At 52.0% G+C, this 13,646-nt stretch overlaps 1 protein-coding gene across 2 annotated transcripts in view; it reads left to right on the forward strand.

The window, feature by feature from the left end:
* NPLOC4 (NPL4 homolog, ubiquitin recognition factor) overlaps positions 1-11,027 on the forward strand; it is a 74,234-nt gene extending 63,207 nt beyond the window's left edge. Inside the window, exons 15-17 of one of the 2 annotated variants that reach the window (XM_003274826.4) lie at positions 103-219; positions 2,251-2,353; positions 8,497-11,027. In XM_003274826.4, coding sequence (XP_003274874.1) covers positions 103-219; positions 2,251-2,353; positions 8,497-8,651 — 375 coding nt within the window. In that variant the 3' untranslated portion in view covers positions 8,652-11,027. Of the gene's footprint in view, positions 1-102; positions 220-2,250; positions 3,138-8,496 lie in introns of those variants that run through there. The other variant, XM_030827473.1, reaches the window with a different exon arrangement.
* The last annotated feature ends 2,619 nt before the right edge of the window (positions 11,028-13,646 follow it).

Here is a 13,646-nt window from a genome sequence, read left to right on the forward strand (position 1 = left end):
CTCAGCATTCAGTGTATTGAGTTGCGTCTTAGTAGGAAACTGTTTCGGGGTCTGGCGCTGGGGAACTGTATGGAACATTCATGTTTATTCCCGTTCCTCTAGGACTTCCATAGCTTGGCCACCTATTTGTCCCAGAATACCTCATCTGTGTTCTTGGATACCATCTCAGATTTCCACCTCTTGCTGTTCCTGGTCACCAATGAAGTTATGCCTCTGCAGGTGCGTGTCCAAGTGTGGTGTCCGCCTGAGCAAGTGGGCTTTGCCTGCAAAGAGACGCCTGTGTCTTGCTTTCTTTTCCTCCCAGACCAGAGCATGATTGGGAAACTGGGTCAAAGCTCGGGGTCACAGGTTGTCCCCCTCATTTGTCCTGTGGGCAGAGTGTAGGCAGCAGCTTTTCACAAGAAGCTTGTTGATAGAAAGATGAATTTTTTCACCTTTAGCGTTTTCATTGAGTGTCTGCACCTCTGTGAGGAAGTATGGTTTCATCTGTTACAAACGAATGGGAAGCAGAGGTGATTTAGCTCTGCCTCCAGCATTAGAGTTAGACAGTTTAAAAAATTCCTGTTCTAACAGTTCAGAGTCACAGCCTCTGCTTTTTACTCATATCTCCCCTCCTCCCAAATCAACTCTGGTTTTATTGCCTTGGCCCAGAAGGCTTGGCCAGCTTCCAGACCCCAAGCTCACAGCTGCACAGTTGGCATTTTTAAGAGACACCGTGGGGGGAGAAGAGGGCGAGTGCTTTGCAGAAGCGGCTGCTCTGGGTAGTGGGGGCCAGTGGGCAGCAGTCCCCAGGAGGTTCTTGCCGTGTGTGGGGGTCCGACTTTGGCTTTTTCTTCACTGTTCAAGCCGACAGGAAATGACAAAGAGAAAGGAGCAAATTCTTTCTGAGCTGCTCTGCCACTGACTCAGAACCTTTCCCTGAAGGAGACAGAATAGAGAGGCTCCTCCTCCCGTGGCCTTTAGAATAGAGAGACTCCCCCCTCCCGCCTTTAGAATAGAGAGACTCCCCCCCTCCCGCCTTTAGGATAGAGAGGCTCCTCCCCCCGGCCTTTAGAATAGAGAGGCTCCCCCCCCCTTTAGAATAGAGAGGCTCCTCCCCCCCGGCCTTTAGAATAGAGACACTCCCCCCCCCCCCCCCCCCCGCCTTTAGAATAGAGCGGCTCCTCCCCCCGGCCTTTCTCTGTCAGGAAGCCGATAGCTGTTCTTGTATCCTGCTAGTTTATTTTGTGTCTGTATTTTGTCTCAAAACCACTCACTCGGGTGTTTGACATCAGGCACCCTGTGCCTCTTCCCTGCCTGTGCCTTCCCTAGTCAGCCCAGAGAACTGCACCTCCTGCTCCGAGGTTCAGCTGCTGCCCATCTGTCTGGACAGGTGGTGAGAGGTGAGGCTCCCTCTACACCAGAGCCACCTTGCTAGTGTACTGCACTATTTTTGCAATCATCTGTTGGAAGACATTGTCTGGAGGTACTGAGAGCTCCTGAAGGCTTTATCTGTTTCTCATATATGAATTATTTTTTTAAGATGGAGTCTCGCTGTGTTGCCCAGACCAGAGTGCATTGGCACAATCTTGGCTCACTGCAACCTCTGCCTTCTGGGTTCAAGCGATTCTCCTGCGTCAGCCTCCCGAGTAGCTGGGATTACAGGTGCCCGCAACCACGCCTGTCTAATTGTTGTATTTTTAGTAGAGACGGGAGTTTCACCATGTTTGTCAGGCTGGTCTCAAACTCCTGACCTCGTGATCCGTCCGCCTCTGCCTCCGGAAGTGTTGGGATTACAGGCGTGAGCCACTGCACCCATCCTTAATGCATTAATCCCCTGCAGTTTGACTCGGAAGGCTAGGATAGAGAGTGCCTTTTTCCAGACACGATGGAGAGGAGAAAGAGGCAGGAGGATGAAATGTGAGGGAGGAGGACACGTCTCACAGCCAGGGCTTCCACCCCTCCATCCTAGCCTCCAGGACGAGAGGCATGAGCTCCTATCCTCCGGGCTGTTGAGCACCGTCAGCGCAAGGCAGAGGCACAGATGCCCACTTGGGCCTATTTGGGAAGAATTTAAATTCTAGTTCAATTTAGCACTTGGCGTTTATAGATGTAAGTTGTGGCAGTTTGCATTTTATAGTGATAGCCTGTAAGATTTTTAAAATGTCCTCAGAAATACGTCTTGGTGTTGGGGAAAAAGAAACCTGTTCCAGCAGGAAGCTACTCACCTTAGGCACAGCAAAGTGGAACCTTCCTTTTGGCTTCTTGTAGGATAGCATCAGCTTGTTGCTGGAGGCTGTGCGGACCAGAAACGAGGAGCTCGCCCAGACATGGAAGAGGTCTGAGCAGTGGGCCACCATCGAGCAGCTGTGCAGTGAGTACCCCCACCCCCTGCCCTGGCACCCCATGGCTGGGGCTGGAGAGCAGCCCACTCCGCACAGCTCCCCACTGCCTGTGGTGCCCCGGATTCCGTACCCAGCTGCATCCTGGCAGGTGCCATGGGCAATGAGACGAGTAGAGACTCGACCTCCCTGCCAGGCATGTGGCAGTTTCCAGTGATGTAACCTACGTTATCCAGGCCATACGTCTTAGGTACACAGCCCTGTAAATTTTATAAATGTATACATCAGAGATACTAATCTCCAGGCATCCTAGGAGCACTTTGAACATCATTGCCTTAAGAGAATCAGAAACTTTATGGAAGCGCCGGAAGCGTGGGATCTTTTGGTCTCCTTTAGAATTTCCCTTTAGTGCTTAAAGCTGTAAGGAGGAGAAGCCTACAGCATCCATGTTCTTGCTGGTGGACACTACAGAATGGACTGCAGGCATTGCGTGTCTTCCGGACCCTCAGTCACCAAGTCCTGAACGATTCCCCACCCGTGAGAACCTCCTGTCAGCATTGCTGCAAGGACTCCTTACGCATCGTGGTGCCCTGTGCAACCCAAGTGCCTGCCCTGAGTCCATCCAGCTAAGAACACCAAAGTGCCCGAGAGCTACAGCCTTGGACCAACACTAGAATCCTTCTATTAACACAGCCTTCAAAGTACATATCAAACACCTTTATACCATTTTCTCTCTTTTTTTTTTTTTTGAGACGGAGTTTGGCTCTTGTTTCCCAGCCTGGAGTGCAGTGGCGCAATCTTGCCTCACTGCAACCTCCACCTCCTGGGTTCAAGCGATTCTCCTGCCTCAGCCTCCCAAGTAGCTGGGACTACAGGCATGCACCACCACGCCTGGCTAATTTTTGTATTCTTAGTAGAGACAGGGTTTCACCATGTTAGCCAGGCTGTTCTCGAACTCCTGACCTTGTGATCCGCTTGCCTCTGCCTCCCCGAAGTGCTGGGATTACAGGTGTGAGCCACCTCGCCCAGCCGAGGTTTTCTTTTCATACAATTCTTTGTTTATTATTTTTATTTTTGCAGAGACAGGGTCTCAATCTATTGCCCAGGCTGGAGTGCAGTGGCACAATCATAACTCACTGCAGCCTCAAACTCCAGGCTCAGGTGATCTTTCTGCTTCAGCCTACTGAGTAACTGGGACCACAGGCTCGAAACACCACACCCAGCTAATTCTTGGGGCTTTGTTGTTTTTTTTGTTTGTTTTTTAAAAATAATTTTAACTTTTATTTTAGATTCACAGGGTACATGTGTAGCTTTGTCACCTGGGTATATTGCCTGATGCTGAGGTTTGGGGTATGATTGATTCCATCACCCAGGTACTAAACATAGTACCTAATAGTTTTTCAGCCCACCCCCCCCTTTTTGTTTTGTTTGTTTTTTGAGCTGGAGCCTCACTCTGTCTCCCAGGCTGGAGTGCAGTGGCGCAGTCTTGGCTCACTGCAAACTCTGCCTCCTGGGTTGAAGCAATTCCCCTCCCTCAGCCTCCCGAGTAGCTGGGATTACAGATGTGTACCACCACACCTGGTGTTGCCATCTTTATGTACATGAGTACCCATGTTTAGCTCCCACTTATAAATGAAAACATGTAGTATTTGGTTTGCTGTTCCTGCATTAATTTGCTTAGAATAATGGCCTTCAACTGCATCCATGTTGCTGCAAAGGACATGATTTCATTCCTTTTTATGGCTGCAAAATTTTTTAATATTTTTGTATCAATGAGGTCTCACTGTGTTGCCCAGACTGGTCTCAAACTTTGGCCTCAAGCATTCCTTGCACCTCAGCTTCCCAAAGCCTTGAGATTATACCTGGGAGCCACTGCACCCAGCCCTTTGATGCAGTTATAACAATGACACCAGTCTTTTTTTTTTTTTTCTTTTTTGTTTCCCTTTTAGCGACAGGGTTTCACTCTTGTTGCCTAGGCTGGAGTGGCTGGAGTGCAGTGGAGTGATCATAGTGATCATAGCTCACTGCAGCCTTCAGTTCCTGGGCTCAAGCGATCCTCCTGCTTCAGCTTTCTGAGTACCTAGGAGTATAAACATGAGCCACTACACCCAACTAATGTTTTTGGTTGTTTTTTTTTTTTTTTTAGAGATGGGGTTGGCCAGGCGCGGTGGCTCACACCTGTAATCCGAGCATTTTGGGAGGCTGAGGCAGGTGGATCACGAGGTCAAGGGATTGAGACCATCCTGGCCAACATGGTGAAACCCCATTTCTATTAAAAATACAAAAATTAGCTGGGCATGGTGGCGAGCGCCTGTAATCCCAGCTACTCGGGAGGCTGAGGCAGGAGAATCACTTGACCCAGGAAGTGTAGGTTGCAGTGAGCTGAGATCGTGCCACTGTACTCCAGCCTGGGCAACAGAGCAAGACTCCGTCTCAAAAAAAAAAAAGATGTGGTCTTGCCATGTTGCCCAGGCTAGTCTCAAACTCCTAGGCTCAAGTGATCTTTCTGCCTTGGCTCCCAAAGTGCTGAGATTACAGCTGTGAGCCACCGCACCTGACCTTTTTTTTTTCTCCTTTTTTTTTGAGACAGGGTCTCACTCACTCTGTCGCCCAGGCGGAAGTGCAGTGGCACTTGAGGTCAGTCTCACCTTGACCTCCCCAGGCTCAAACAATCCTCCTGCCTCAGCCTCCTGAGCAGCTGGGACTACAAGCATGTGCCACCATCCCTGGCTGATTTTTTAAATTTGTTGTAGAGATTAGGTCTCACTATGTTGCCCAGGCTGGTCTTGAACTCTTGGGCTCCAGCGATCCTCCCGCCTCAGTGCTGAGATTGCAGGGGTAAGCCGCCATGTCCAGCCAACTCTTTAATAATAGGCAGTTCTGACTGGTGTAAGATGGTATCTCACTGTGGTTTTAATTTGCATCTCTGATGATTAGTGATGTTGGGCATTTTTTCATGGGTTTTTTGTTTGTTTTGAGACAGAGTCTTGTTCTGTCACCCAGGCTGGAGTGCAGTAGTGTGATCTCAGCTCACTGCAGCCTCCATTTCCTGGGTTCAAGCCATTCTCCTGCCTCAGCCTCCTAAGTAGCTGGAATTACAGGTGGCCGCCACCACACCCAGCTACTTTTTTTAGTTTTAGACAGGGTTTCTCCATGTTGGCCAGGCTGGTCACGAACTCCTGACCTCAAGTGATCCACCCACCTCGGCTTCCCAAAGTGTTGGGATTATAGGCATGAGCCACTGCGCCCGGCCCTCATGGGTTGTTTTGTTTTGTTTTGAGACAGAATCTCACCCTGTCACCCAGGCTGCAGTGCAATGGCATGATCTCCGCTTACTGCAACCTCCACCTCCTGGGTTCAAGCGATTCTCCTCCCTCAGCCTCCTGAATAGCGGGGATTACAGGCTCCTGTCACCACGCCCGGCTAATTTCTTTTTATTTTTAGTAGAGATAGGGTTTCACCATGTTGGTCAGGCTGGTCTCGAACTCCTGACCTCAGGTGATCCACCCGCCTCGGCCTCCCAAAGTGCTGGGATTACAGACGTGTATACACAAGACACAAAGATCAACTCAGGATGGGTCATAGGCCTAATGGTAAAAGGTAAAACTATGAAGCAGGCTGGGCACGATGTCTCATAGCTATAATCCTAACACTCTAGGAGGCCAAAGCTGGAGGACACTGTAGCCCAGAAGTTCAAGACCAGCCTACACAGCATAGTGAAGGCCCGTCTGTACAAAAAAACAATATTAAAAAAAAGAATTAGCTGGGCATGGTGAGTGGTCCATGCCTATAATCCCAGCTTCTGGGGAGGCTGAAATGGGAGGATCCCATGAGTCAGGAGGTCGAGGTCACAGTGAGCCATGATTGTACCACTCCAGCCTGAATGACAGAGCGATACCCTGTCTTAAAAAAATAAAAACTGTAAAACAGTTATTAAGTTGAATCTCTTCAGGGCCTTGGGGTACACAAAAATTCTTTTAGGCAGGATGCAGGACCTTGGGGTAGAACACAGAAAAACACTGGCATAAAAATAGGTAAATTGATAAATTTATCCAAACAAAACACTTGTGCTCATCAGAGGGCACTGTTAGAAACATGAAAAGGCACCAATGCGGGACGCAGTATTAGCAGTACATTCACACATGACTTCTATCTGAAACTTAAAAAGAACTCTGCCTGTTGATAATCAAACAAATAGCATAAGAAGAAGCTGGGCGGAGGGTGAAACGTTTCACAAAAGGAAATGCAGGTCGGGCGCGGTAGCTCACGCCTGTAATCCCAGCACTTTGGGAGGCTGAGGCGGGTGGATCATTTGAGGTCAGGAGTTCGAGACCAGCCAGGCCAACATGGTGAAAACCCATCTCTACTAAAAATAAAAAAATTAGCCAGGTGTGGTGGCACGTGCCTGTAATCCGAGCTACTTAGGAGGCTGAGGCAGGAGAATCGCTTGAACCCAGGAGGCAGAGGTTGCTGTGAGCCGAGATTGCGCCACTGCACTCCAGCCTCGGCAGCAACAACAAAAAAAGGAGATGCAGGAACAGTCACAATCATTAGTCATCAGGGAAATGCAAATTAAAACATGAGAAACCATTACACATTCATCAGTGTGGCTGAGATGAAAAAAAGGCGACCATATCAAGTGTGAGTGAAGATGCGAAGCAGCTGGAACCCTCGCACCTTGCGAGTGGGAGGCAAAACCGTGCCACCCTCGCGAGAACTGTGTCTCAGGGTCTTAGAAAGTTCAGCACACAATTCATTACCCTGTGGGCCGGCAGACTCATTCCTAGGTGGGTTTTTTTTGTTTTTTTTTGTTTTGTTTTGTTTTGAGATGGAGTTTTGCTCTGTTGCCCAGGCTGGAGTGTAGTGGCGCGATTTCGGCTTACTGCAACCTCGGCTCACTGCAACTTCGGCTCACTGCAACCTCCGCCTCCTGGGTTCAGGCCATTCTCTTTCCTCAGCCTTCCGAGTAGCTGGGATTACAGGTGCGCGCCACCACCCCCAGCTAATTTTTGCATTTTTAGTAGAGATGGGGTTTCACCATGTTAGCCAGGATGGTCTCCATCTCTTGAATTTGTGATCTGCTCACCTCAGCCTCTGAAAGTGCTGGGATTACAGGCGTGAGCCACCGCGCCCGGCCTGTTTTTTGTTTTTGAGATGGAGTCTTGCTGTGTCGCCTGGGCTGGAGTGAAGTGGCAGGGTCTTGGCTCACTGCAGCCTTCCCCTCCCAGGTTCATGGGATTCTCCTGCCTCAGCCTCCTGAGTAGCCGGAACTCCAGGTGTCCACCACCATGCCTGGCTAATTCTTGTATTTTTGGTAGAGACCGAGTTTCGCCATGTTGGCCAGGCTGGTCTCAAACTCCTGACTTTTAAGTGATCCACCCACCTCGGCCTCCCAAAGTGCTGGGATTACAGGCATGACCCACTGCACCCAGCCTCACTCTGTTTTTATCCAAGAGAAATAAAAACACAGGTCCACAAAGAAATTGTAGAAGAATGATCCTGGCAACTTTGTTCATATTAGCTCAAAACTGGAGGCTGGGCATGGTGGCTCACACCTGTAATCCTAGCACTTTGGGAGGCCAAGGTGGGTGGATCACCTGATATCAGGAGTTCGAGACCAGCCTGGCCAACATGGTGAAACCCTAGCTCTACCAAAAAATAGATAAAATTAGCCAAGCATTGTGGTTCATGCCTGTAATCCCAGCTACTTGGGAGGCTGAAGCAGGAAAACCACTTGAACCCGGGAGGCGGAGGTTGCAGTGAGCCAAGATCGTGCCACTGCACTACAGCCTGGGTGACAGAGCAAGACCCTATCTCAGAAAAAAAAAAAAAAAAAAAAAAAAAAAAAGGCTGGAAACAACCCAAATGCACATCCCCCAGGGAGTTACGTTATTCACAAGGAGAAGCACCCTTTGCAACAAAAAGGAACCAGCAAGCACAGGCTCCCTGTTACTCCCCGTGGTGCAGGAGGCATTTTTCTGAGTCTGTCACAGCCAAGGGCATTAAGCACTTCGAAGCGTGCCTGTGGTGGGAGTGCTGTGTGGGCAGGACCAGCACTGGGTGGGATGTTGGGGGCGGGGAGCTCTCAGCTGCCTGCCCCTGCCCCAGTGCCCACACTCTGGCAGTCTCTGGTGGGCCAGAAATGATGAGTGCTCATTTCTCTCCCACCCTGCAGGCACAGTTGGCATGCAGCTCCCAGGTCTCCATGAATACGGCGCCATCGGCTCCACACACACGGCCACTGCAGCCATGTGGGCCTGTCAGCACTGCACGTTCATGAACCAGCCAGGCACAGGCCACTGCGAGATGTGTAGCCTTCCCAGGACCTAGGGCGCCTGCCCTCTGCTGGCTAGGACCGGGCCCAGCCCAGCCCTTCCTGAAGCCAGAAGCGTTGCTGAGTGTGTTCCCTGTAACTGCCCCACAGTGGGCAGCCCTGGAGGGACAAGGGGCTGGCTGTCCTGGGCTCCCTGACCCACTGAAGCTTCTCAGCACGTTCCTCCCTGGAGAGTGGGCACCACGGCTGGTATTCTGCAGGCTGAATGCAGTCTCCAGACTGGAAATGCAGAGCGGCTCCTCACGCCTAATCCTGTTGACAAGCCCCCCACTGTGTTGGAAGGACCTCTCACCTCTACACGGCACCTGGAATTGGGGAGCATAGGGAGGGGCTGATGCTGCCACCACCCAGCCTTTTCCTTTCAATGCTTTTTGTTTGGCCTCCCTGCCCCCCACGTTTTTCTGGCTGGGAGCTCTTGGTTGCCCCCTTGTCTGACTGCTTGGTGGCAGACACCCTGCCTGTGAGGGCCACTTTCCTCTTCCGGTAGCTGTTGTCTGCTGGGGACGCAGTGGCCCTGGACACAGCTCCCCTCTGCAGGTCTTCAGGTCGGTTTGCTGCCCACCCTCCTCCTCTCACCCGACGTCCAGGTGGGATTTTAAAGTCTGCATTGGTTATAATAACAGTTATCAGTAATTCCTGCCCAGAAGACTTTTATTTATTTTTTTTTAAGATAAAAACTGCACAAAAGGGGAGTGAGAGAGACTAGTTTCCACATCCTTCCCTCCTTTAGTGAAGCCCCCGAGGTTGTGTCCAGGGTGATCAGTGTGGACGGGGGCACCAGTCAGTTCTCCCTTGAAGTAAACCTCAGTGCCTGAGACTTTTCTACCAAGCCACACAGCTGCAGCAACTGCAGATACTGCGGGCTGAGCAGGAGCAGTGGTGGCGTCTGCCCTGAGGCTGCCCTGCGATGGCCTGGATGGGAGAGCTGGGTCGCCGGTGCCGATGCTCTGGCCCTCCCTAATACGCTGCTTCGTCCCACTGCACCACCTGGCTGAGGGCGTTAGGGGCTGTGCCTCTTGTGAGGGCCATTTGGGACCTCTCTGGGGCACTGCACAGTTGATAGTGTACCAATAGAGGGCGCCTGGGCGATCTGGAACGGCACCTGGTGGGATCCTGCGTGTGTGCTCTGTGGGCTCTGTGTTCCTCTGTGGCGTGGCTGGGCCGGGGCATGGCTCTTACCCGGGGAGTGGTGGGCATCTTGATGCTTCTTTGCCTTAATGATGGCCACATCTGGGCTGCTCTGCACCCATGGGAGAGGCTGGCCCAGCTACAGACTGCCTAGGGACTTCTGTGTCCATCCTGGGGGGTAAGCCCATGTGACCCTCCCACATTCTTGGCACTATGAACAGACAACACTTGCCTGTTGGCTTCTCAAGTGGTCAGGGCTGTGGCTGGCACCTCCAGGTCCATCTGGCATGGGACACCAAGTGGAAGGCCCAGGCAGCTCATCTGCTCTTGGGACCAGGGGCCAGTTGGGTTGGGTCTGGTCACGGTAGAGCTGTTGTGGAGGGTCAGGAAGGGTGGAGAGGAGCTGGGTTGAAGCGGACTGCTGGGGGTGCAACTCCCAGCTTGCCCACCACGGGCCGTCTGCTCTCCCTCCTAGCAGCTGTCACGCTGACGTTTTGTCCTCTGCTGTCTGGTCCCGAGATCAGCTGTGAGCCTAGGTGGCCACGGCTTCCTGCATTGCTTCCCTGTGAGTCCAAGGCCTTCCCCACCACTGGGCAGGGGCTGGACAGCACGGACTTCTAGAGACAGCTGCGTTGCCAGTTCCTCTCCCACTCGCTCATCCTTATCCACCACGCTATTACAGTTTCCGTTGTCCTCCACCAGCATTTCCCTTACTCTGAAGTTCCGGCATTCACATCATTCATGTTTTCTTTTGTCTTTTAGCTAAAGGAAAAGCATTGGCCATTTGTCTGCTTCTGGTTTTGAGTTACTCTTTGTTCAGTAATGCACTTTATTTTATTGTCCAAAGAGAGTCAGAGCTAAGCATACAGGCTTGGGGGTGAGCCCTGCTGTGAGAGCTCAGGCCCTGGGAGGCTCAGCCACCTCCTCTTGTGGGAGGGAGGTCTCAGCCCCACCTTGCATCTTCACCTGCCCTTGGTGTGGACACACCCTCTCATGCTACCAGCACCATAACCCAGTGGGGGTGACTGGGTACACACCTGCCCAGGTGAACACAGCGGCTGCCAGTCTCCTGGCCCAGAGAGGAGGTGGGGCCTGTCCCTGGCTCCCTCCAACCAGCTGCTCCTGGGACACAGGTGCTCCTGCTTCGGCTCTGTTTCGGCTCACAGGTGTGCATCACTGGGCTTGGATTCGCATTACATTGACCCCAGCCCTGCAGTGGAACCTAATAAAAGCGCCTGAAGCAACTGCCTGGTCCTGGTCTGTCCTTCCTGCGCACTCAACTGTTGTCTGGCATCTGCTCAGCATGGGGGGATTTGTCCCCAAGATATCACTGTTTTACGCGTGCATGGACCATTTAAAGGTGGGGATCCTACTTCCCCAGCCGATCCCAACCTTGGCTGCTCGATAAGTTTCAAAGTGCTAACATCTGGGTGGGGAGGAGTGTGTGTCAGTGTTTGACGGCCCGGCCGCCCTTGGGTGCCTCTTCTGCCTCTGCCCCACCTGTCAGCCCTGTGGCTGCTCCACAGTCACTGCTTTGTGAACAGGTACATGTGGCCAAACAGCAGGTGAAGGACAAAGCCCAAGAAGGCCAGACTGCACAGGTGCAGCAAGGACTGAGGCCTGGGGGCGACACGCTGCCTGTGTTCCTGCTTGAGCTGTCTTTCCCTGTGACAACAGAAAGCGTCTAGAACAAGTGCCCTCTGAGCCTCAGGTAGGAGCCTGGCAGCCACTGTTCAGCACTACTTTGTCCTTTGGCCAGTGACTCATAGCTGACTTGAGTAGTTACTGAAAAACAAAAACCCCAACTAATTTCTGAAGGGGGGCCCTGGGGTGAAGCAGGCCACAGGGCAGTGACCAAGGGTTCCTGGCTTCTGGACTCCAGGAGCGAGAGGGTGAGTCCCCCAGCACCCAGACTCCAATTTTGCACCTTCAACAGAGTGCAGTTCACTTGATTACCCACAGCTCCTGGGATCACTTGAGCCCAGGAGGTCGAGGCTGCAGCCAGCTGTGATTGCAACTCCAGCCTGGGCCATGGGGTGAGACCCTGTCTGAAAAAAAATTTAAAAGGCTGAGGTGAGGAGGCTTGGGGAAGTTGTATCAGAGAAAGCAGCAGCCTGGGCCATGCAGTGAGCCAGTACCTGGTCATGGCCGTCTTACGTGAGAGCCAGTGAAGATCCTCGGCCCTTTCATCCTCTTTAGTTCTATGTAAAGATAAAAGCCAGGTGCAGTGGCTCACACCTGTGATCCCAGCACTCTGGGAGGCCGAGGCGGGTGGATCACCTGAGGTCAGGAGTTCTGGCCAACACGGTGAAACCCTGTCTCTACTAAAAGTAAAAAACTAGCTGGGCGTGGTGGTGCACACTTGTAGTCCCAGCTACTTGGGAGGCCCAGGCTGGAGGATCACTTGAGCCCCGGGGGCAGACGTTGCAGTGAGCTGAGATTGTGCCACTGCACAACTCCAGCCTGGGCAACAGAGCAAGATTGTCTCAAAAAAAAAAAAAGAGGGGGTGTGGCAGCTCACGCCTGTAATCCCACCACTCTGGGGAGGCCTAGGTTGGTGGATCACTTGAGGTCAGGAATTCGAGACCAACCTGGTCAACATGGTTGAAACCCCATCATGGGGTAAAACCCCATCTCCACTAAAAATACAAAAAATTAGCCGGTGTATTGATGTGTGTGCGCCTGTAATCCCAGCTACTTGGGAGGCCAAGGTAGGAGAATTGCTTGAACCCAGGAGGCTGAGGTTGCAGTGAGCCGAGTTTATGCCACTGCACTCCAACCTGAACAGTGTAAGACTCTGTCTCAAAAAATAGGCCAGGCGTGGTGGCTTGTGCCTGTAATCCCAGCACTTTGGGAGGCCGAGGCAGGCGGATCAAGAGGGCAGGAGATGGAGACCATCCTGGCTAACACAGTGAAAACCCGTCTCTACTAAAAATACAAAATAATTAGCCGTGCATGGTGGCAGGCGCCTGTAATCCCAGCTACTCGGGAGGCTGAGGCAGGAGAGAGAATGGCATGAACCCGGGAGGCAGAGCTTGCAGTGAGCCGAGATGGCACCACTGCACTCCATCCAGCCTGGGCAACAGAGTGAGACTCCGTCTCAAAAAACAAAACAAAACAAAAAAAACACTGTCTCAAAAAATTAAAAAAATTTTTTTAATCTGTCGCCCAGGCTGGAGTGCAGTGGCGTGATCTCGGCTCACTGCAAGCTCGCCTCCTGGGTTCACCCCATTCTCCTGCCTCAGCCTCCCGAGTAGCTGGGACTACAGGCGCCGCCACCATGCCCAGATAATTTTTTTGTATTTTTAGTAGAGACGGGGTTTCACTGTGTTAGCCAGGATGGTCTCAATCTCCTGACCTTGTGATCCTGCCCACCTCGGCCTCCCAAAGTGCTGGGATTACAGGCATGAGCCACTGTGCCCGGCCAAAATTAAAAAATTCAAAACATAGTTCTGGATGCCACTCCCCCATGAAATCAAGCAAATTGTACTGCTTAGAAATAGAACTCAGGCCCGGGGTTCAAGACCAGCCTGGCCAACATGGCGAAACCCTGTCTCTATTAAAAAAGACAAAAAATTAGCTTGGTGTGGTAGTGTGCACCTATAGTCCCAGCTTCTCGGGAGGCTGAGGCAGGAGGTTGGCTTGAGCCTGGGGTGTTGAGGCTGCAGTGAGCCGAGATTGTGCCACTACACTCTAGCCTAGGAGACGACTGAGAACCTGTGTCAAAAAAAAAGAAGGGAGAAGTCGGGTTCCTGGGTCCCTGCCCCACCTTCCTGCTGTGTTCTCCTTATTGGGCTGTGCTGCTCTGAGGAGAGGTCCCTCAAGGCCCAGCCCTCTTCGCCCTCAACACAGCCTGGAGCTTC

This window comes from Nomascus leucogenys, chromosome 14 (genome assembly GCF_006542625.1).
Source record: "Nomascus leucogenys isolate Asia chromosome 14, Asia_NLE_v1, whole genome shotgun sequence".
Taxonomy (NCBI): domain Eukaryota; kingdom Metazoa; phylum Chordata; class Mammalia; order Primates; family Hylobatidae; genus Nomascus; species Nomascus leucogenys.